Source organism: Amblyomma americanum, chromosome 5, assembly GCF_052857255.1.
Source record: "Amblyomma americanum isolate KBUSLIRL-KWMA chromosome 5, ASM5285725v1, whole genome shotgun sequence".
NCBI lineage: Eukaryota > Metazoa > Arthropoda > Arachnida > Ixodida > Ixodidae > Amblyomma > Amblyomma americanum.
The window spans coordinates 42,484,461-42,508,157 of NC_135501.1; the positions used below are offsets into that span (position 1 = coordinate 42,484,461).

General features: G+C 47.4%; 2 protein-coding genes across 4 annotated transcripts in view; one reads left to right on the forward strand and one right to left on the reverse strand.

Annotated features, from left to right (window-relative positions):
• Window positions 1-5,663, reverse strand: part of LOC144133801 (uncharacterized) — a 53,983-nt gene extending 48,320 nt beyond the window's left edge. The window contains exons 1-2 of the mRNA XM_077666897.1: window positions 5,654-5,663; window positions 5,316-5,401 (exon numbers count right to left, since the gene is read on the reverse strand). Of these exons, the coding sequence (XP_077523023.1) occupies window positions 5,316-5,401; window positions 5,654-5,663 (96 nt within the window). The remainder of the gene's footprint in view (window positions 1-5,315; window positions 5,402-5,653) is intronic.
• A 7,212-nt stretch (window positions 5,664-12,875) lies between these two features.
• The window catches only part of LOC144134653 (thiopurine S-methyltransferase-like), a 123,095-nt gene continuing 112,273 nt past the window's right edge, over window positions 12,876-23,697 (forward strand). For all 3 annotated transcript variants that reach the window (XM_077667516.1, XM_077667514.1, XM_077667515.1), the window contains exon 1: window positions 12,876-12,975. Coding sequence is in view for 2 of the 3 variants with exons in the window: in XM_077667514.1 (XP_077523640.1) it covers window positions 12,974-12,975 (2 nt within the window). In the remaining variant the exon portion in view is untranslated. The remainder of the gene's footprint in view (window positions 12,976-23,697) is intronic.

A 23,697-nucleotide genomic window follows, 5' to 3' on the forward strand; every position in this document is an offset into this window, starting at 1 on the left:
TAACGCATAAGACGTGCACAACCTTACCCGTATTAATGACGCCATCGATTGCCTGTTCTACGCCTCAGGCTTCTTATCATTCGGTCAGCGCTTGGGTTACTGGCAGATCCACATGCTGGTGCATAGGGGGGGGGGGGGGTGCATGTGGACTGGCAGTAAACTGATTTTATCACGCCCGACTGCCTTTTTTAAATTAATTTCATACCTTTTGGGCTCTGCAATGCTCTTGCAACTTTCGAGAGCTTTATGGACGCTATCCTCTGTGGAATGAAAGGGCAAGTGTGCTACCTCGATGTTATTTTTTTCTTGACTTTCATTGAGCACAACGAATGCCTCACCTTTGTACTCGACTGCCCGGAGCATGCTGGTCTGGTACTTAATTCAAAAAAGGGTCGCTTCGGTGAACGTCCGACATTATTGCTCGGGCATCTCATCGACAGTGAAAGTGTCCCACCTGACCCTAGAAGACTGCGCTTGTATCTTTTTCCACCCTTCAGACTAAAAGGACTGATGTTTTTTCGGAATCTTAATATTTTTGCCGCTTCATTGCCCGTTTTGCAGACAGCGCTCACCCACTCAATTCTCGCCAGTACAAAGACGCTCCCTGCGAGTAGAGCTCCGAGTGTGACTCCCATTTTCGCCAGCTTAAGTTGCTCCTAACATCGAATGCAATAATACGCACTTCAATCCTTCGGCTTCAACGGAAGTGCATACTGACGCCAGTGGTATTGACATTTGTGCTATTTTGATTCAGTGTTATAGCCAGAAGGAGCACGTTGCTTACGCCAGTCTGTCCTCAAGCAAACCTGAACGGAATTACCTACACCCTTACTGAGCAGGAGTGCCTTGCGGCAGTTATCGCGGTTTGGCGGTTTCGCTGCTACCTACACGGGCGACCTTTCAAGTGGTTACCGCCCACCATTCCCTGCGTTTGGTGGTCAAACTCCGTGACCTGCCTGGCCGTCGTCACGCTGTGCAATCCGTTTGCAAGACATTGATTACACAATTTAGTAAAAAAGTGGAGGCCAACACGGTGATGCGGACTGTCTGATATTTTACTCGTCATTCCTAATTTCTTTCTCGGTTGCCGCTTGCCACGATAGAATGTGACACCGATAACTTTGAACATTAAATCATTCGTGTGATGCCCCGATTCCCTGATGCCCCCACGTTCCGCGAGGAACAATAGAAGCACCAGCACCTCAAGACATTTTTTACCGCTGTGCAGGCCCCTTCAGCTTCCAGTACATTTTCTTTACGAGCTGGCGTTTTTTGTAAGAAGGTCTGTTCTGCCACTGACATCCACTTTATTCTGGCGGTGCCTGTCAGCCTACGCTCCTCAATTTGGCGCGTCACGCATGACGACCCCACTTCGGGACATCTGAGATCTGGTTGGAGACTGTACTGCATCAAAAACATTTCTAATGGCTGCGTATGTACGATACGACTTGGAAGGATGTGGCTAGCTGTGTCCGGTGTGCGAGCCACAAGCTTCCCAACGGTACCGCTCTTGGTCTCCTTCATCCTGTGACGCCTCCAAGATCTCCTTTCTAGAAGGTCTTATTAGACCTTTTGGGTCCTTTTCCCGAGTCTCATAAGTGAATCCGCTGGATCGTTCTCTGCACTGGTTACGATACTAGTTACTGTGAGCCAGCTGCTCTCCCCTGGGCTACTGAAGGTCAGGTCTCCGTCTTTCTGCTGCACTCTGTTATTCTACGCGATTGGCCTCCGTGAATTTAGTCATCGACGGAAGCCGACAATTTACCGCCTATGTCGTCGAAGAACTTCTACGGTTGTACACCTCGCAGTTCCGACATTCTACCTCTTATCATAGACAAACTAATGGTTTGACATTGTGTACCAACCGGACACTCACCAACATCCTCTCCATGTAAGTCGCCTCCGACCACAAAGACTGCGACTCTGTTGTAGCTTCTATCACATGTGCATACAACGCCGCTAGACTCGAAACAATCGCCTATAGTTCATTTTTCATTCCACTCTGTCCGCACTCGATAGCAACCTCCGTTTCTTCACTGACGACCGTCCTGAGGTTCCTGAGATTCTTTGCCATGCTGAAGAAGACCGCCGAATACACCGCCTTATAACTTGCTCCTTAGAAGAGCGCTCCTAAGTGTGCTACGATGACCACCCACCATCGCCAAGTCACGTACTGTCAGTGAGAAAAGCTTGCGTTCTTTGAAAAACGTTTGTTGTAGCGCCACCTCGCTGCCCAACTCGCTTGATATTGCTATCAGAGGAAGGATCATTTAGGCATTCAATGCCTTCATATAATATCAGCCGACTGGATAGCGAGGTGCAGCTAAAATAAACGTTTTTCTAAAAACTCTCGGCTCGCACTTTTGTCCCCAATAGTACCTCCCTAGCGAACTGGTGTGGTTTTACCGTTCAGCCAGGAAGCGTGGCTTAAGCGAGAAAATGCTCGCAAACTATACTGGTCCCTATGTTATTTTGTAGAAAATCAGTTACCTCACCTGTCGGATTGCGCGCGTCACCAAAAGCGGCCGACACATCTACTCCTACCGAACTCAGTAATGTTGCGCAGCTAGAACTGTGCCAACCTCGCGTTGATGCCCGACTCGCCTAGAAGGCTTCGCCTGCGATGAGGGAAGTGTTACGGTTTTGTGGAAGTCTCACGACAGGCAGGAAAGCAGAAACAAGCAGGTGAAGGTTGTTTGCTGGCCTCGTTCGACCCTGTTTTGCGGCACGTGGGTTGATTCCCGCTCGCCATGCGTTCCAGCTAGGCCTCTTGGATCAGCTAGGATGTCTGAGTTGTGACTTTAGTATTCAAGGGAAACAATAAAAGGACGATAGAGGAGACAGAGGAACCGCACAACAAACTAGAGAGATTGGTTTTCGCGCTCACGAATGCGTGTGGCTGTGTTAGTGTGTGCTTGCGCGCGCAACCGCGTGCATGTGAGTGTGTACGAATGAAAATCTTGCAATCAGAGCGAATCGCTTTAACGAGCAGACGAATACGTGTCGCGAAATGGTTGCCATTACTTTCTACAGCCGACACTAAGGCCTCAATCAAGATAGTAGACCAAGTAATGCGCAGTGGTTTTCTCTCATGGTATTGCGTAGATGTGGTTTCGGAAAATTCTCCAATATGTGAATGAAACAGAACAGTGCATAGAAGCTTCAAAAGGCAGAACGATGCAATCCCACAGAAATAAGCAGGTATCCCATTTTAAATCCTACTCAGGCCACTGGAGTAAGAGGCACGCCTTGCTACGCCAGCGGAGTGGAGGGTGAGATCTGCATTCCTGTCGAAACAGTTCAACGCCAAATGCCAACTAATCAGAAAGAATGAACGCAACGCATCGTAGTTATTCGCTCTTTATCATTGCACCGGCGCGCTTTTTCATCGCCATGTATGAGAAACTAGAGATGCTGTACACAGGCTTTGAAGAGATGGAACTCAAACTAGCTTTGGTCAAAATTTCTATTATTTTTCACGGGTGATCGGAAATGGAAGATATACCAACCCTGCTCCCTTATTTTAAAGGTCCCAACTGGACAGGGGGCGTTCATTCCGCTGCTCCACGGACATCCGTGGCGAAAATTAAAAAAAAATTAAAACTGCTTTCAAAGAAATGGATTGATATTTCTCGGGGGCCTCCGTAAATACGCCCCTGAGTGACGGGACGAGGGGAAAGTAAAAGAAGAAAGACAAAGTTGAGGTTCATAGAGGATGGTTAAGTTCGACTACGTGGGTTTCTCTTGCGCACAGCAGGCGGCCATGCTTTACATTTCACTTCAAGCAGTAGGCTCCTGCGGTGTCCGGCATTTAAGCCTGCAGGAGAAGGCTATGAGGTAGGGAAGAGCACATCAGTGCACAAAAGTACGCTAAAATTTTCATGCAGCCATCAATATCTGGACGATATTGAGTTCACTGTGAATTATGGATGCGGTTATAATAAATCCTGTTATTTACACCCGAAGGAGTTGTTCCCACGGCAAAAGCTGTCTCATTGCCTAGATTAAGTGCGTCTAATATTCCTGTCACACGCCCAGTTTCAATGGCCATTGAGTCTAGGGCCTTCGAAATTCTCAATCGCCATCGAACTCGAAGGAGTTGTGTCGCTGCTACAGGGTAAATCTGAAAGGCCACTCAAATGATCCTCGTGTCTTACGCTAAGCTTGTGTGGTGCCACAATCGCTACTTTGAATTTTGCGCAAATAACAAACAAAAATATTTTAAGAACATATACATTTAAACGGGCATGTCGTTTAAAACCCTTTTAGTTGCACTGTAGTTGCACGTACGCGACAGACGCCGCGCGTTGTTCCTAGCGCCATCTACTGACAGATGCAGACACTACTGTAGCCACTCTAACACAAGGCGAGTCAAAACCAAGCCAGTGGAACTGCGTCAGAGCGCTGCTTCGTCAGGCTTAACACCTCAAAAATCGCCCTTATATCTGAAAAACAAAAGCTATTCGTCTCTTGAAACTTTATGCGAAGGTAAGATTGGGGAAATCGAAGGCGAATACATTTTAGAACACGATATTGCTTTGAGAGATCAGCGACGAAGCTGTTATCGCTGTGAAGCCGGTTTGCAGGGCGCGTCCTTTTCAACGTACGCAAGCAGCGCAATACCCGCAACGTAAAATTTAATGAGCTTAATGTGCTTAAAACAAGACAGATAACAATTTAAAATTATTGTACAGATTGCTCCCATTTATGTCCAGGCGAATAATGTTTGTTTGCGCTTTTATACCGTGAATGTATCGTGTACGAAAGTGCGCTTGGGGCCGTTCGAAGCAACGCTAGCAACCTTGGGCAGCGCTCGAAGGCGCTCAAAATCTCGTTAGAGTTCCGCGCTGCTCGGTTGACTCGATAGACTTCTGACTCGATGACCATTGAAATTGCTCGCGTAGCAGCGCTCGATCGCCTTTGAGTTGATAGACAGTCGGTTTGATGGCGTTCGAAATACTTATGTGACAGGGTTATAAAACCAGAAGCGCGGATTTATTACCTTCCTATGAGAGCTGTTGCACATGAAGCGCTTCCTGGAAAGCGCCCAAGAGCGAAATCTTCTTGAATAGGAATAATTGTCATGAATGTGTACTGGTCACGAGGCGTAATGAGCCCCGCGTTGTGAGCTGTTTTGAAATCAGCCCATTAGGCAGAATCTGCGTTAAAGGAGGAGCCACGTGGCCGATGTTCCTTTTGAGGCCCCATTTTTGTCGCGCGCACCCCTAGGTGATTGCAACATGTTCGTGCCCCTAAACTCCTCCAAGCCTCTTTGAGGCAGCGAAGTTGCAAAGCCATCAAGGGAGGGCGCTCACCTGGCCGGGGTTTTCTTTCGGTCGTGAGCTCACTGGGGCCGCAGGCAGCTGCGTGCCGGGCTGTTGACACGAGTGCACTGTCGCACCTGCAAAGTTAATGAACATATGGCAAAGTCGAGCAGAAAAGCAGCCCTGTTCAAAATCAATATCAGTTGATTTCCAACATAGGAGGAGGCAATTTCTGCTGCCCTTTCTGCTAGAAAGGTGTCAGCGCAGTTTATGTAGGCCACGGAACTATTATCACCGCGGCAACTTTGCAGACACAATACAATGCGCTATGGTGATATTAATTTCAATTTTGTCAAATAATTTACACCGAGTTTCAAAGAAAAACTTACGGTCATACATTTGTATCGAATTCTCAATAATATAATTTATTTTACAGCTGCAAAAAAGGCAGATTTCATAAAAACACAGTAGAATTTCAGGTCGTTCGTTTCTTCGGGGAAGGTTTACGAACCCTTCCTCTAGTTTCGTTCGGCTTGGAAGATGGACAGGAGGCGTGCTTGTATATAATGACAGCAGAGCATGTATTTACAACATACATATACAGAGAGTAAAGCCGTAAGAAGCAGAAATGAATTTACAAAAGAAATTACTTTGCGCTACTTTACTCATCGACCCGCCGGGTTAGAGCCTAAGTAGCACCACGTTGCATGCTAAGCATGGAGACCCAGCTTAGACTGGACTGGACTGCCCTCCATCCGTTCACATGCGCTTTTAAACACTTAATTAACAAAGAATTAGGGGCGGTCATTTTCAGTGGCCCGCCCTAAGCATCAATTCTCCAATCAAAAATAACATGCGAGATGGCGATTACCCGGTGGGTAGGGCTCAGCCTCGAACCCAGGGTCTCGTTAACAACACAAACTGAATCAATAACAAATACGCCACGATTCTCTCTCCAGTAAGGGTATCCCCACGCTCTCCCTTCAGAGCTATTCTTCCGCCTTTCCTCAGGCACACCGCCACCTCCCCCTTTCCGCTCATGTTGCTTGTCAAGTTCTTGACACTGATGTGCTTCCACCCATCATCAGTTCGTGTCGCCACGGTGGCCTTACAGATACCTTAGCCACAAAGATGTAACGTGCCGTTCGTGTCATTCTAAAAGGAATCAGTGAAAAATTGATTTGCTCTTTGTATTAGGTTTTGCATTTCACACCACTGTAAAAAAAGAACATAATTAGTCCGCGGCCGCGGCAGAGAGCGTGTTTGACATCCTGGGTTCTACCGCCGTGGCTATGGAACGCCAGAGAGGCGGAAATTTTAGAACTCTGAACAATGTGTGCTTCGCAAAGGTATGGGCTCGAAGGCCGAATGAGAGAGGGAAAGGAGCGCGTGGATAATTTAGCGCAGAGACCAGGAAAAAGTTAAATACTGAGGCGCAATAAACATTCTGTGGATTTCTGCGAATTAACACATCGTCTAGGAGGGCAGGCACCGTAGCTCCTATATCGCATTGAGAGAATTGACGAGCACGTTGAAGCAAAAAAACTGCCGACTTTGTCGCCACGTAATTTCGCATTACAAAAATCTCCTCCAGGTGGAAATAATAACCAAATAGAAAAAACAACAATAGAAGGCACTATGTTATAAAGCCGTAAGTGTTACTTGCCCCATTAAGCGAAATCCCGTCTGTGTGCGTTTGTGTGTGTGCATTAACACTTGTTGGCGCCCCTAAAAGATGGTGCCCTCATGCAACATGGCAGGCGGCGCTTAAATAACGATTGGTCGTGCGAGGTTGCTCGGGAAAAGCTACCAGGATCGCGTAAGCACGACCGATGGCAGGACATACCACTGCGGGGTAATGACACACCGCTTAACCGCTGCCCCATTGCGCCAAGATTGGCATGAGGATTTCCAGGGATCTATAAATGTAAAGTTAAGACTGACCTCATGCAGACGGCCGCCGCATCCGAATGCAATCTGCTGGGCAGTTGTTGGGAGAGGGGGCGCGAGGCGGCGGGAACTACATAAAGTCATGCACATGTAGGATTGCCAGCTGTGCCGCACCGGGTTACAGCACGCCGCTGCGCGTGTGACTACGTTGACGAAATGAACAGATGGGCTTACTACGCCTTTTCCTATGTAGGCATTCTTGTCTTTGTTTTTCCCCAAGCTGTGGTATGTCATACAAGCACTACATTGCTCCAGGGTAAATGGGGAAAAGCTACCTCCTCTTATTTCTGCTAATATTTACGACCTCAATTTTCGTGCTCAGAATTGCTTATTTAAGGCCTGTCTGCTGAAGCCTCTCATCTCTACATCTTGACTGATCATTGGGTTCAGGGATTGAATTGTACAGCTTTGGACTCAATGTTCGCATAAAAAGCGTTTAGGTGAACAAATGAGAAGATTTTCGAGAGTTTAAAATGGTTGTGTTTTCTAAAAACATCTTGGACATCGAAGCCGCTGCAGCGCTAGCTTAAAACACGCAGTCGTGTATCAAAAGCAATTTTTTCCTGCGATTCCGGAAGCCTGTTTCGAAATGGCACGGCGCATAACCGCATTTGCGCACTTTAGCACTTTCTTTATATCCGCATGCGTTCTCCTTGCGCTTCCCATTTCAGGTCACGTGTACAAACGTGCACGCAAGGCCTGCAGCTGTTATGAAGGCCTTTAGAAAAACGGAACGTTTTGTTAAGCCACGCTATTTTCGTACGTGACTCTGCTACGGTTTACTCAAAGAAAACTTGCAGAAACTAAGAGCCTGTTCTTTTTTCATTAATAATGAGGCTGGAGACATGGACGCTTATTTAAAAAAAAATACGCTTGACGAACAACCGATATCTTTCAACTGAACGCACATCATTAATGTAGGCTACGCCTATTTGGTACTTTCACTAACAAATGCTGGAAAAATTACAGAAAGATGCGGACAATGCTACTTCTACACTCGTGTTTCCCAAACAGATCGGTTGCCCCTCTTGATGAAACTGCTGCCCGCTTGTTACAGTGTTATTGCGCAGATTGTAATGCGGGGGTGCTTCTTAAGCAGAGAGTTACTGATGTTATGTGCATAGCCGCTAGGTCGTGCAACTTATTTGGCGTATTAATGTATTATAATTTACTCTCCCTCTTGCCCGTGCAGCGCCTGGTTTAACTCAGTCTCAACAGATGGCCAACGGATCTAACCGGAGCGAGCGCTTCTTATCACTGGGATTAGTACTGGCTCCGAATACACAGCAGTGAAGAAAAGTGGGATTTTAAGTTGTTTCCAGGAACTTCAAAATATCACAGATATTAAACACCTATTCGCTTTCTCTGAATGTATTACGGCGCAGATATGCTCTATTCTTTCGCGAGGTGTTGTTGGGGCCATAACTGTTCGCCTTCTGTTCGTTTTTTTGTCTACTAATGAGCGCTTCCATTCGCGTACTTTTTCCGTCTTTTAGAAATTATTGTGAACTTGCTCTCAGTTTCAGGTGACATATTCTGCGGTTACATGTATTACTGTATATTTTTATGGGGTGTGCAAGGGTTGTGATGTTAACATAAAATAATCAACTCTGCTCAAATGGCAACTGTTCTCTGCCACAAATATTTGATGGCGCACGGCACTTTTTGTGGTGATGTTTGCGTCAAGTTTTGCAGCCATATAGGTTAGAAAAGGTTTGGTTTTTGGATCTTCGCAGGAGACACGCGAGAACCAATGGAGTGGTGGAGAAGGACATTCTTTGCAGCAAGCTGATAAACTCAGACTGTTATCGCCATTTTCGACAATTTCACCCATTTATCAGGCTTTGCAGTATCTACATGAACTTTGAGACGTCATGTGCAATGAGCTTAACTAAATGACAGGAGCCCATCTTAAACCACGCAAATCTGTGAAAGGAATTGGCTTTCCAGGATGATATGGGTAAATGAACACCTGGAATGGATCGTTCCCTTACGGAAAAGAGTGATTTCATTAAACGAATCGAAGTTCTTGCTGTGCACGAATGAAGGGATTCACTGCATGCGTATATGGATCTCGTTATGAACTGCGCAGGCTAAACCACAGAGGCGGGGACGTATTGGCGCGGGACAGATTCTCCGCTCGTGAGCGTCTCCTTGACCTAATTCAAGGTGCAAAGGGCTAAGAAGTTGATCAGGGTTTTCTTGAAAATGCTATGCTTTCATAGTCATGCAAGAATCTCGGATCTCAATAAGTATTTCGGACGAATTACGACCAGCAGCACTTTTCTAAGCTTGTGAAAAATTGGGTAAATAGGAGGACGGTAAACCTCATGAAGTAGCTAAACCAAACTACTGAGGTTATTTAAGTTGAATATATTTGGATAAGCGTCGCGCATCATCCGAGGGACCAAAAAGCCAGCAGCGCCAACCAGAAAGTCTTGAAGCTGCTGCAAAATCGGGAAAACAGACTATAGCTTCCATGACAACTTAGTGGACTCCATGCTTCAGCTGAGTCAAGCAATGATCGCCTGAAAATTGTGTGTGAAGTGCTAACGAATTAGGTTATCATGAAAAGGCATTCTTAAAACTTTGGCCTCAATTTTACAGTTAAATAACGCAACAACCGACACGTTCACAAATTGGCAACAAATTGTCGCTTAGTATATTGATAAGCATTTTGTTGCTTTTGTGCTAAAAGTGATATTTTCGCACCAAAATCTGATGCAAAAAACTTAGTCGGTAGAAAAGTTAATTCCAAAAAAGGAGTTGTATATTTTTAGTCACTACTGTAGTTTTTCCTCCTCCTACACCGCATCTGCCGGCACTAAACGTAACGTAATTGCAAGTGTGTCATTTGTACTGCATTCATATGGGTTAGCGCTTGGCGGTTTGCATAGTTCTGCGCCTACATCAAAGAGGAGTTGCTATCCGGGACCAAGTGGAAGAAATGCTTCGCGACGACGTCATCCTGCCTTCAAACAACCCATGGGCGGCACCGGTCGTTCTGCTGAGAAAGAAAGACGGCGCACTTCGATTCTGCGTTGATTATCGCCGCTTTAACAACATAACAAAGGAGGACGTCTACCGCCTCCCCCGCATCGACGACACACTGGACCGCCTCAGCAACGACAAGTATTTCTCATTGATAGACCTCAAGAGCTGTTACTGGCAAATTGAGGTCGACGAAAGAGATCGCGATTGAGATCGCATTCATCACTCCGGACTTAAATCGCTTCATCTAGTACTTGGAAGGCAAGGTTCCCCCCCCCCCCCCCCCCCCCTGCGCTTCATTCAAGCGAGGCCTGTCTTCCTTCTGTGTACAGAACGATGTCCTCCTGAAGAACTTCGCACCGAGCAAAACAGCCTACCTCCTTGTTGTACCTGCTTGTCTCCGCTAAGAAGTTCTAGATGCTTCACACTACGAGCCAACTCGGCATCTAGGGTTTACTAGCAACCTCCGCCGCATTCAAGACAAATATTACTAGCCCCGACTGTCTACCGATGTCGCTCATTATGTGAGAACCTGTTGAGTTTGTCAACGATGAAAGACTCCTCCCACCCGACCAGGATTTCTGAACTCCATTGAACCTCGCTCAAGACTCTTTCAGCAGGGCATAGACTTGCTTGGCCCTTTCCGGAAGTCATCGTCTGGAAATAAGGGTATCATCATAGCGACCGACCACTTGACCCGCTACGCTGAGGCAAAAGCCCTACCTAACGGAACAGCAGCAGAAGTCGCCAAATTTTGTGTGGAGTGTAGTCTTCTGCGACACGGCACCCCCGGTGTGATTATCACGGAGAGAGTAACAGCATTCACGGCGGAACTATTGCAAACCATGCTGCGTTATAGCCACACCAGGTACCGGAGGATAACTGCATACTATCCGCAGAGCAATCGACTGACCGAGCGCCTGAACAAAACCGTCGCTGATATACTCGTCATGTATGTCGATGCCGAACACAAAACTGCGGATGTCATCCTGCCTTACGTCGGCTTCGCCTACAACACCGCAGTGCAGGAGACCACCCAAATGACGTGTTTTAGGCTCGTACATGGCAGGGAGGCCACGACCACTCTAGACGTCATGCTGCTCAACGTTTCCGAAGAAGGCAAAATCGACGTCGCCGGCTATCTTCAACGCGCCGAAGAAGCCCGAAGAGTTTCCCCGTTAAGGATCAAAGGCCAGCCGCAGACCGACGTCAGACGCTACAATTTACGAAGAGGCTGCGCGGAATACAAGCCTTGAGACCAAATCAGGGTTTGGACGCCCATTCGCCGCCATGGATTGAGTGAGAAGCTTTTTAGCCGCTATTTCGGCCCTTACATAGTGCTTCGTCGGCTAGGTGAACTGGATTATGAAGTCATCCCTGACGCAATGACTGCATCCCAGCGACGCCGCGTACGACCAGAAGTTTTGCATTTCGTCCGTCTAAAGCCCTATTATGTGCGCTAAAAGAGGGTGTGCTTCCACACACTGTGTTGATTTTCACACGATCTGTTTTAGTTGTTGCTAGTCGTCTTATTTGTATTAATGCATCAGGTCGATGCTTCTTTGAGAGGGGAGTAATGCCGCGAATCTTTACAGTGTTCGTTCATTCTTCAAATGTGGCGCCACGCCGCTTTATCGCTTTGTTTGCAATGAAGGACGTGACTAGATTTATCTCGATTGATCGTAGCCAGGCAGAGCTGATTCGACGTTGTTTCAGAATGTTCTAGTAACTTTGCGCGCTTTGTCTAGAAACTTCGCTATCAGCTTTAAATTGAGCACGACCGACAGCGGCGGGCATTCTGTTCGACGACCGCCGAGCACGCTTCTCGCTTCGCCGCAGCCGAGTGTTTCAGTCCATTGTGGGCGCAAGTCAGCCCAATAGACAGTTTTCTTTTAGAAGAACTTTTGTCCGACTTCATTCCTCCTGACTGCTGTCCCCACTAAGTGACAATATTTTTTGTTCATCTTTTCTACCTGCTTGCCCTTTTTGTGAGATTTCATACTGCTGCCGAATAAAAGCTTCATATGCTAATGCTCCATTTGTGGAAGAATCAAGGCAAAACACAACAAAACTCCGCTGCTTACGCAGGACAGTCTCATCAGGTTGTCTGATCGCTCTTTCAATTTTTTGCCATATTCTTTCTCCCGAAGAGGAGACAGTATCCGAGCTGCAATCTCTCTGCCTTGGCAATAATGCTAAATTTAATGAACCATTCCTCGCATCACCTGATATGAGAACGTCAAGGGCTGGCGCTCAGAGTTGCCAAAGAGCAGCCAGGAGAAATTTCTTAAAAACAATTAAGGCGACAGCTTTAATTACTCCATTGAGATAAAATCAGTATTTGTGGGTGATTACACTCGATGGCACACTTAAAACATGGCGCCCTCACACAGATGGTTGGCGCAACCGAATGCAACCTGATGCGACCGTTTGTGGGGGAGAGATGCGCGGTACGGCTGCGACTGCGTTCAGGAGTTTAGCGCACGTCGCGGCCACGGATTAATAATAGATAGCATTGCAAGCTGCGTGGCATCGGGTTACATCACGCCACCGCGCGCGCTGCATAAGGGGTGCAGCGGCGCCCCGGCGGGCGGCGGCTTCGAATAGCAATGTAGAGGTACGACGTTGCCGGTTGAGTGGGAACGCGATTACCTCTGCCACGACAGTTCACCGTAAGTATTCATAGCGGCCGGTTGTGCGTGGTCGTCTGTTGTGGACGGTGAACGAATGCGTTGAAGAAGTGAGTGGGCGGGCTTTCGGCTTCTTGCATGTAAGCAGTCCTAATTGTCTCTACCGAATTTTTTCCTTTTTTATTTCATGCAGTGAAACTACGTGCCACATAACGGCCTGGACTTTATTTGCAGAAGTAGAAAATGTCAAATTAGTAGAGTATACAGATATAAAAAAGACTGGAGTATGAAAAAAAATATATTGAGTGCGGAGAGTATTATGAAAAAAATAAAAATAAAAAAGGCTTTCTCAGCATTCAACCCGATTGTAGTGGCCGCATTAACAACAATGGCATATGTCGGTAGAAACTAAAGCAGCGAAAGGCGACCATGTTGCACATTTCAGGAAACGAAAATATGAATCTCTTGCGAATCACGCGAGGGTGACTATTTCGACGAAATTGACGACTGCCTGGTTGCGGCAAGTAAAGAGAAATGGCGCAAGCTAGAAGGCTGTACCGGAACACTGAGGATAAACCGGTGAACACTGTTCGTGAGCAAAAAAAACTTCAAGAATTTTTTGTGCGAAAGATCTGCCCTAAAGTTCTGTTAAGCTTGGGAAAATCGATGTCGCTTTGTCGCAACAAAGCGGTTGTGTGCCGCGGGGAGCACGGGCGAAAGATGTACCTAGCTTATGCCTGATTTACCCCTGAGCCTTGACGTCCTCATTGAGGATGTGCTAAAACGTTTCCTAACACCCGCGCATGCTCTCGGTATACTTACTTCTCTGAGATTGCTGGCAAACAACTAATAAGCAAATAAAATTTCCTGTATTACCAAAAAGGGCTTCTGGGAACACATAAGCTCCGTCTTGTGAGTTTGACGCGACAGCTAATAGGTTAATGCCTATATTTGCAGAATCCGTCATCCTCTACTTAACATTCTCAGATCCCTCACAGTCACAGATGATTCATAGGCATGGACTATGCCACGCCTTGCTGCGTGTGGATGAAGTACAGATCGGTGATCGACCTAGCACGGCTTCATAGCGTCCTAAAATAGACATTAGTTTGTACGCCGTAGTGGTATGTCTACATAGTTTAGGTTGAGACTCCGAAGGAAGTCATTGGGGACTTTACTCAACCACTGCTGCGTACTGCATCCACGAATGACTAGGAGCGGCATGCAGCTGTACTAACGGTTCTGCAGAGCATCTCATGAAAACTCGGAGATGGCGCAGCTCTGCGCTGATAATTCTTGCTAATGATGAGCTGGTTGATACTGGCCAGGAGAGCACAGAAATAAACCATGCTTAGCGGTACGCCATGGCAATTCCCCCGATTGCGCCGATGCAGCAGGCGATGAACCTCGCCTATGGTTGTCGCTCCGCCTGCGCCACATTCTCGGGGCGCCTCCGGAAGACGCTGTCCGCTGAGCGCCGCTGGGCCCACCTGCCCTTTAAACGCCGACAGCGTATGAACGAGTGCGCACAAATGTTGCGTGTGTTTTATGAAGACTGACACAAATACACTGATTTGCATGCGTTTTTGAGAGACTGAGCGGCTGCAAAGCGTGAGGCGTCAGTCAGATATACTCGGAATGCTTTGCGGTCAAATTAAAGAATACAAGCTACTCCTCGCGGAAAAAGTGCAGTCAAAAGTTTCGTCGAAGTAATCAGAGTAGCTGGTCGAGTTACTTTTAAAGCGTTCATGGAATGACACTGACCGCGCGACAGAAGGAGTGGTTCTTGTTTCGTGCAGTACGGTCTTACTCGTCCAAAACCTATCGCCGCCAGGGTGCTCTACTCTTTAAGGCTGCTGATCGCCTTGTGGTTACAGGAAGCAAAGATTTTGGTGTGAAATCTTTCAACCCAATATTACTGGAGCCGGCAATGTTTTTGAAGCACCGTATTGAAGATCTGTGCACCGTATTTCGTCGTGTACGTACTGTAAAAAGTGCCTGGGTCATTAGGCACAGTTATTAACGTTGCTTCTCACTAGTCGGTTCAAAGCGGCCCGAGTCAACCGCAGGCCAAAATGAGGCCTTGCGCAAAAGTCGCTGACAGTACGCGAATGCCCAGAAATGGTAAGAAATGGCTCGGCTGAGCTGATCGGTGGAGGGCTGTCCGCAATACGTCGGTCGTGGCTTGCCTTCGAGAAAGGTGTCACTTCGTGGTCGACAGCGCAACTCTCCCTGGACCTCGGCTCCATTTGAGGTCGTCTCGCGGCTGCTGCTCGTCCTCGCCTCACCTGCGGGCGCGTAGGCCATGAAGCTCAGGTCACGTGGGTCCCTGGCTCTACTGAAGCCAGTATGCAGAGGAACATCCCTCTTGGAGCTCTGCACAACGTCCTTGTAGTCCGCCATCCTTCTTCTTCTTCTTGTTCTTCTCTTGCTCCAGAAGGGCACGTGCGCACAGACCACGATCGTCGGGTGGGGCTAGTTAATGAACGTGTGGGCTTCAATTACAACAACGAGTTTTGGCACAGAATGACATCAATAACCCGCTGACCCCAATGAACGACTTGACTGAAATAAATGTTTGCACCTAACTAACCGAAAACAATGTCAGCCTGAGCCAATACGACATGCGCTTCCTTGTGCATCAGCTGAACGACATTAGTATCCTTCATAGCATACCGGAAAAGAAATCTCTAAAAAATGATGAGAGCAATGATGCGTGAAGAACGGTCGGCGAGCGCTAGGTGCTGCGATCGTATCTTATGCAAAAATAAATGTGGGAGGCCATTTTGTTGCGTTTAAATTATGTATACTACCAGTATACTCAGTGATTCTGACTACGTGGTGCCCTGCAAGAATACTATAATGATTATCTCTGGAGTTTAGATAACAAATCGTAAACGTGCCCAAAAATTGCATGCTTTATTAGCGGGCTTAACTTTGATCATAAAAGAGTAAAAAGTGCTTTGCCTCGAGTGAGAAACGATGAATAAATCACGACTTCCTCATCGTGCACACCAAACCCGCTCTTGTTGTTACAGTACACTTAAAGGGAGGCTAAAATGTTTTTTTTTTTTAGAATTTGAGGTTATCCAAAAATTCGAATCGATAATACCTAGAGGTAAAGCACGAAAATCAGTTTTGCGCTAGCGGTTAAAATGGTGATCTAGTTACCGATTAAAACCGCGACGATATTCAGGCGTCTCCTTGCTGCACTTGAGGAGTGCGCGGAGGTGTACGGAACGACATCACTGTTGTCGAATTTTTAGATGTACGCTGCCTTCGCTTTCATGCTGCATTGCGTTGTCCCTTGCCGCAGAGCAATAGTTCACGAGGGTGACCTTCGATGGCGCTCGTTCTCTTCGTTGAAACCACCCGCTTTGCGCTGGAAACGTAGCACCGCCGTACGTGACGTCATCATTGCGACCCCTGCAGTCGCTGTGCACTGCAGAGAAGACTGAACGCCGGCGCTGCTTTACTCGGCGATTAAGCCACCATTTCAAATCCTCCCCCAGAAAGGTTTCGTCCGGTTCACGTGCGAGTTGACACATTCGGGGCCTTCAAAATCATCTAAGACCTTTTCGGTTGCCCTTTAATGGCAGCTTTACTTCGCTAATGTGGTTCCGCTCTGTGATTTCTGGTTCTCTGTTTTTTACGACGTCCTTACCTTGTCAAGCGACGGCAGACGACGGCCACCGTGTTTTCTGCCCGCTGTGAATACACGTTCTGACGTTACATGTAAACAGTACATAAATATAGGTGTCACTTCGGTGGTCCCAGTTTCGCATTGCTTCACTAAATCAGAATGCTTCAACGAGACTATGAGGCAACTGTTGAAAAGAATGAGTTCCGTCCTTCAGATGTCAATCTGAAGAAGGAGAGGGCGGATCTCTGGACAAATAACTTGTGGCGTCCTTTGCAACTGACGACTTCGCACGCCTTGAAGGTCTTCCTCAGGTGGCTTAATAAGAAACGTTTTATAGATACATTTTTATCTGTAATATAAGAAAAATTGAGTTACAGAAGCATAAAACCGCTTCAAATTTGCTGCCTTTATTATTACTTCGACTATTTCTAGCCTGTTCTTAACTTCCGTTTCACCAACACCGCGGGGTTCATACAACCGACGTGCCTGGCAGACGGCAACCACACACCAGTGTTTTCGCTTGTGGACACCTATCCCACTGTATCCCTGCCAAAGTCGTTGCCCCAGTCAATAGGCAATTGCCCGCCTTCGGTCTGGTATGCGGAACAAAATTGGGTGGTGGTATTGCACTGGTTAAACCTCGAGTGACGCGATAGCTACAGCTACAGCTGGCCGAATGGAACTTGCTCAGTTGAAGTGCAAAGTTAGTTTCTCGCCGCTCCGTTTCGCTGGGCGTTCCTTCTTCAGCTTCGTCCCACTTGACACGGCGCATGCGCACAGCTGTTGCAGCTCGGTTTCGCTGGAAGCAGCAGCTCCGCACCACGTGGCTGGCCTGACCAACCATGTGACGAACCACGTGATCAGCGACGGCATCACGCCGCCGAGAGCTGTTCCGCACCATGTGACCAACCAGGTGACAGCGTGGTGGTGCAGCCACGGGGTGGCGGCGCCACCACCACCACGCTGAAGGCTCGAATTGCTTCAGTAATGTAGCTATCGCTACAAAAATACGGCTGACAAAATAGTGCACAACATGCGCCTACGGGTGATGCATTGTTCAGCTGCCTTGCCTAGTTTTAATCAGATAGCATAAGTCCTGTTCAAGAGAAAATCGTTTTTTTTTGTCTCTCCTCGCCACGAAAAAGCAGGTGGCCCATCAGCCAAGGATGACAGGTGGAAGCCTACCCACCAGCTGCTCGGCAACCTGTCTACATTAGCGGGCGGCAAGCAAATTAACATAAATTCAATTCCCACTTGCTCCCCGTGGCTATATGCATTAGCTCAGTGGGCGATAGACTGCCTCCCCAAAAACTACCTGTGTACAGTGAGTCTTACAGAAGTGCTAGACAAGCAACCTTGATCTCACAAGCCCAACCATTAGCTATGTTTTAAAGAGCCACATGTCGGGGCAGTAGTGCACCGGTTAACCGCTTCACCACTCCGACAGTATTTGTATGAGGATTCCCCGCAGTCTATGAATCTGAAAGTTTGCTTCCACGGGAGGGATCTCTAAAGCTACCGCATCGTATTCTTAAGGTTAGGCTAGGCGTCATGCATACTTTATTTCTTTTGTTTAGCGCAGTGCGAAATGTACTTTTATTAGCAAATGCTCTGGTCATGTGTACGTGCATTCAACTGCTGCTTGATCCACAAATCGGCTGGCAGTACCTGTTACCTAAATAAAATAAATTGCACAGTGGAATATGATAGCATCTGAAGTGGCTGTGCAGAGCGTAATCAGTTCATGCCCAGACCTGTGACTGTTTGCGGTGCCCAGAAGTCCCAGCGGAGCTTCCCCTAGACACACGACTATACATTACCACATTATATTTAAGAAGACATCTAATGCCTATTATAAAATTTAGGGCCAATCACATACTTGTGAGCGAGGTTCCGAGCTTCTAGCGTTTTCTCTCGATGGATGTAATGGGACCACAAGATAACGGTAGCATTACCTACCTCCGAATCATGTCAAAACCCAGCAGTACGGACGTGGCCTTCGTTACAAGTTCAGTTGCTCAAAATTTTGGCTGTTTGGAAGCACTTGAAAGTGACCATTACTCTATTCTTGTGTCAACTCTCCGCTCGCAGATTCCACAAAGAAAGTCCTTATAAAATCTTGAGTTCGGGACACATATAAAAGAGCTGCAAGTGAGAGAATTACCGTTTGAATCCGAAAAGCGAAATTACTATCGACAATAGCTGAGAGCTCCCTCTTCAGCGCTAGCTGATCGCTCAGGACTGGAGGGCCGTATTTGCCAATGATTTCCCGGACCTGGGTGAACATTTTGCGCAATCACTTTATATTAATAAAGTTTATTCTTTCTTTATCTCTGAAAGCATGTGCACACATTTCAGGTAAAAATTATGGCTTGCTCTCAGGTAAACAAAAACAAAAACCACACTGAAAAACAGGCCAGTTGAAAAGAAACATCTGCGCCCAGGAAGCTTTAAATATATTTGCCCGAGCGAAATGATACGACGGCACATGCGGCGCTACTTGCATAGCGAGCATTTGGTTCCTCGTTGGATGTACGCCAACCGGTTGCAATACTTGGCGCCTCACTGTCTCTACATGAACGAAAATACATAAAGAAGCTTGAAAAGAATACTGCAGATTACTGTCAGTGGCTTCAAGGCCTTTGAAATTGTTCAAAGATGATAAACGAGCCTCCCACAGGCGGCTGCGCCTGCATTGAACATGCACTCTCACAACTGCAGTGTTCACAACAGCTGTCGCCGAATGCAGCAGGCGCAAATCATCGCACCATGACGAAGTAAGTTATGAAGCTATCGCTAAGATAACTCGCTAATCCAGCCTTTCTCCCCTCGAGAATTACTATTCTTTCTGGTTGAGTGTTGAGGTCCCAAGAAGAGGAAGTTGGCGAATATTGTCCCCGTTCTATGACATATGGTATGCAGCCAGAAAGCTACGCATCTTTCCGGCCCATTGTGCTACAAACATTGTGCTACATTGTGCGCAGATTAGCTTATAGAGCGAACGATCACAAACACACAACGTGGTGCCACGAGACCCTATATAGGTATCCTCAAGAGGTATACGGGCTTTTCCAAAACAGATCTGGACACTGATGACGTCATCGCCCGTTTTTTTTCACTTAGAGGAACCTCATTCTAGACGTATCCAAACAGCCGTTTTTCTACACAAAATCACCATTATCACCATCATAATAAATTATTTATTTACCCTTATAGGCCTCTAGGTTAGAGCATTACCTAATTGGGGGGGGGGGGGGGGCATTACATTAAGACCGCCTTCGAGTCAGTAATCTGCATGCCGTTCTCGCAGCCTTGAGCTGAGTCGGCCTCGGGGAGGGGGGAGGGGGGGGGGGCAAGCTATAAAGATTTGATCGAAAACTATTTCGGAGAGCGGCGAAATTTTGCGAGCACTCCTTGTGGTCCTATGTTTCACGCAGTGGAGGAAGGCATAACTCGGAGAGCTCTGCTCAGCCTTCTCCTATTTAATATTGTCCGGACACACTAACAAGAAACCTGCCGCGGAGAGTACTCATAACGATTTATCCAGATGATATCTGCATTTGACACGCGTCACTCTTTAGTTACATCACGACATCTTCAGAGAGCGTTCCTCAACATCTCCACGTATTTGGCTCCCTGAGCCCTTCATAACTTCTGAGGGAAAAATTTTGCCTCTGCTTTTACAAGTAAAACAATGACCAGCGGCCGTATTCTGTAAGCTGTCCATTTTAAAACAGCCATTTCACATCCGTCTGGTCGTCTTACATTGGTGACTCAGGTATACCTGCGGCTAGCAAGTGTCTTTAGAAACCGAACATTAGCCATTTAGCACAAGGTGACGGGACCGCATCGCTGGCTGCACATCCAGCCAATGGCAGCCAGTTTGGCAGGTCCGTTCGCCTGCTGTGTACAGAGCGCTGCGCTGCCCCTAGCCAGTGGCTGCATAGCTCAGTCAGTGCGAGCTGAGGGTGAGATCCGGTTGCCAACCACCCAATGGCCAGGCTGCTTTCCACAGGCACTTGAAGGCCGCGGGAATATTAAACTGACCAATAAATGAGAGCGAGAGGAACGCGAAATGGCCATTTTAAAATAGAGGGTTGTGGAATGCGAGATCTGTTATCCGCTCTTCGTAAATAGACGGGTGCTAGCTTTCGTACGGTTCCTGCGATTTATATTTATTGTTATGAACTGAAATGTCTCTCGGACACGTCACGTAAAAAGCTCGGCTAGAAAATTACCACATCAAAACGAAATGTTAGGCTCATGGCGGAAACACCATTGGCTAGGAACTGCTGTGGGATGGTTCTGCTTCAAAGAGCCTATGTTAAAGAAACATTACGATGTTGTTAACCGGCACTTAAACGTTATTGACAATTACTAACAAATTATTGACATAGTATGACGACTATAGAACCCGAGCAGCAAAACTGCTTCGGGATCAGTTTTGGCCTTCTTTATCGGCTTCGCGAACAGTAGCGGAAGCAGGGTGTCTCCCTGCTAGGTGTCTTCCAAGTAAACTATGCCTATAGATCTCCGGCTTGCACACAGTGCGAAGAAATACTTCGTACACCACGGCCACATACCCCACAGTAAATCTGCTTTCGGCAAAGCTGAGAAAATCGCGCACCTCCCGGCTATTACACAGCCACAGAAATGAATGCCTTCGGAATTTTTTCCGTGAACAATCACGCATCTAAAATCAAACTGTTTACACGGGGTGTGAATAAAAAGCCGCAGACTGCGTCACTGCAAGGAGCTCTGACATTCTGTTGTGAAAAGAAATGTTCTTCGGGCGCCCACATCTTCACCGATGGCTGAACTTTTACTATGGCCTTTACGTGCCATCAAGAAGACAAATGCTTCCTTATCGCGTGCAGCGGTGGATATCCTCAGACTGCAGAGCTGCACAGTAAAGAACCTTTCTCTAATATCCTATGCTGAACCTCTGGCCAATCGGTAATTTTCAGTGGCTCCAAAGCAGTTCCACAAACAGTGTCCAACGCCTTTACGAAAACCAGTAAAAAGACAGTTTCTCTTTACATGAATGCCTACATCGCGTGGCTACTGCCAGAGGCCATTGCATAACATTTCGGTGGACACCACCTGCACGTAGCATTTAGTGGAGATGCAATAGGGGGATATATCCATTTTTTCCTCTTAACCACCGACCCCACCCAGTGATGGGAAGCGCTGCCGAGTGCACGCCGACGACGATGGTCGGTTTGCACTCTGGACACGACACTCTGGCTGGCTGCAAAAGGCACTTATAGCTACAAAAACTATAACGCTAATTAACTGAAAGATACACTCAAGAATAGATGTAGTCCGATTCTTCAGCAAGGTTACGAGCGACTGTTCACCCACACTAGGGCAAGGCAGACGCTCCGAGATCGGTTGGAACAACCTTGCGGGGAGTGTTCACGCGGAGCTTCGCCTTTCTGGCGGAGAGTGGCGCGCCGCGACGGAATGTCTGCGCACATGGAGCTGTTCGCGAAATGGAAGAGAGAGAGAGAGATAAAACATTTATTACTTCATTGAAGTGTTCTGCGAGTCAGGTAGGCGGACTGCCCAGTTCAGGACTCCGGTGGCTTGGGCGGATGCCTGGACAAGTCTGATGATGCGACACTGGTCCTCCAGACCATTGCTGGTCAGGGCTGCCTCCCACTGCTCGTATGATGTCTGTAATGTTTTTAGATGAGGTGGTTTTTGGAGACAATTCCAGGAAATGTGAAACAGCGTAGGCTTTTCGCCGCACCATGGACAGAAGGGGCGGCGTTTGGAAGGGTGAATGAAGCTGTAGAAGTACAGGTTAGGGAAGGTATTCGTTAGTAGCAAGATTTTCATTTGAGCTAGTTGGTTGTAGCTTGACATGGTTTACGCAAAAAACGTACAGGCGCTAAAAGACGAAGACAAGCACACTCAAGACAGGACAGGCGCCTGTCCTGTCTTGAGTGTGCTTGTCTTCGTCTTTTAGCGCCTGTACGTTTTTTGCGTAAACCATGTATTCGTTTGTATTCGCCTCCAAAATGTGGCTTATTCTGTGGTGAGTTTAATATTTTGAGAGGGATATATTCTACGATCTAATCTAAGCATCTCCAGTCGTTCCCCATAGTTTGATGGTAGAGGGGTGAGGTACGGGCAATAATCCGCTCGGTTTGTTAGCTCACGAGCTAGATCGTTTGCCGCCTCGTTGCCTTCAAGACCTGAATGGCCCGGGGTCCAAGTAATGTTATCGGGGCGTTGAAGTGTAGGTGAGAGGCCCGACGGTATGAGTAGAGCCGCTGTCATTTTTGGGACTCTCCCTATATTGTAATATTGACAGGCTCGCTTCGAGTCAGTTATTATGTGAGCTTATTTGTCCGCCAGATCACAATGCCTTATGGCAAGGGCGATGGCGGAGGCTTCCGCCGCGGCGGGATCCTCAGCCCGGAGAGAAACACTCGTCAGTAGTTGAAAATTTGGTCAAGGGCGACTGCAACAAAGATTCTCGGTTCAGTGTACACCGCCACGTCTACATAGACTGCTTTGTGATCTGACTCTAGACACCGGCGTAGATGAGTGACCCTAGCCTCCCGTCTGCCTTTGTGGATTTCTGGATGCATATGTTTTGGGAGCGGAGCCACCGAGATCTGTCTTCCTATGTTTGCAGGTAGGGAAGTGTGTCGCCAGAGCTCTTGTAGATCTCGTGGTGTACCAATGCACTGCCTCCTGCGCCCGCTTTAATCACGCGGTTTGATTCGAGGCGCAAGTCGCGCTGCGACGCAGGCGCCCTCATTATTTAAGGAAACTAGAAATGACACATCACGTGGAACAATTCCAATTACATTCTGACCAAAGGAAAAGCAGATGAAGCGTCCTGCACAGGTCTATGGCATCAGAAGTGCAAGGGCATTTTCTTCACAAAACCAGATGCTTCCGAAACCTCTAAAGGTGTGCCAGTAAAAAAAAGGCGCTGGATGTTGCCGGCACCCAGTTACCCATTTGTGCACTAATATGACCCACATCTTAAACCTACACTACGACTTAGGCCATCTGGGAACTTTACCATCGTCAATGTAATAACGCAGCAATTAAAAACAGTTTGCGCTACTGATTTGGACATGTCAACATTCCGCGTTCCGACAGCTGCGGTTCAATAGAAACAATACAACGCATTCTGTCTGAATGCCCAGCGTATGCCCATGAGCATGCGTGATATGAAAATTGAGCTGGGCCGCAT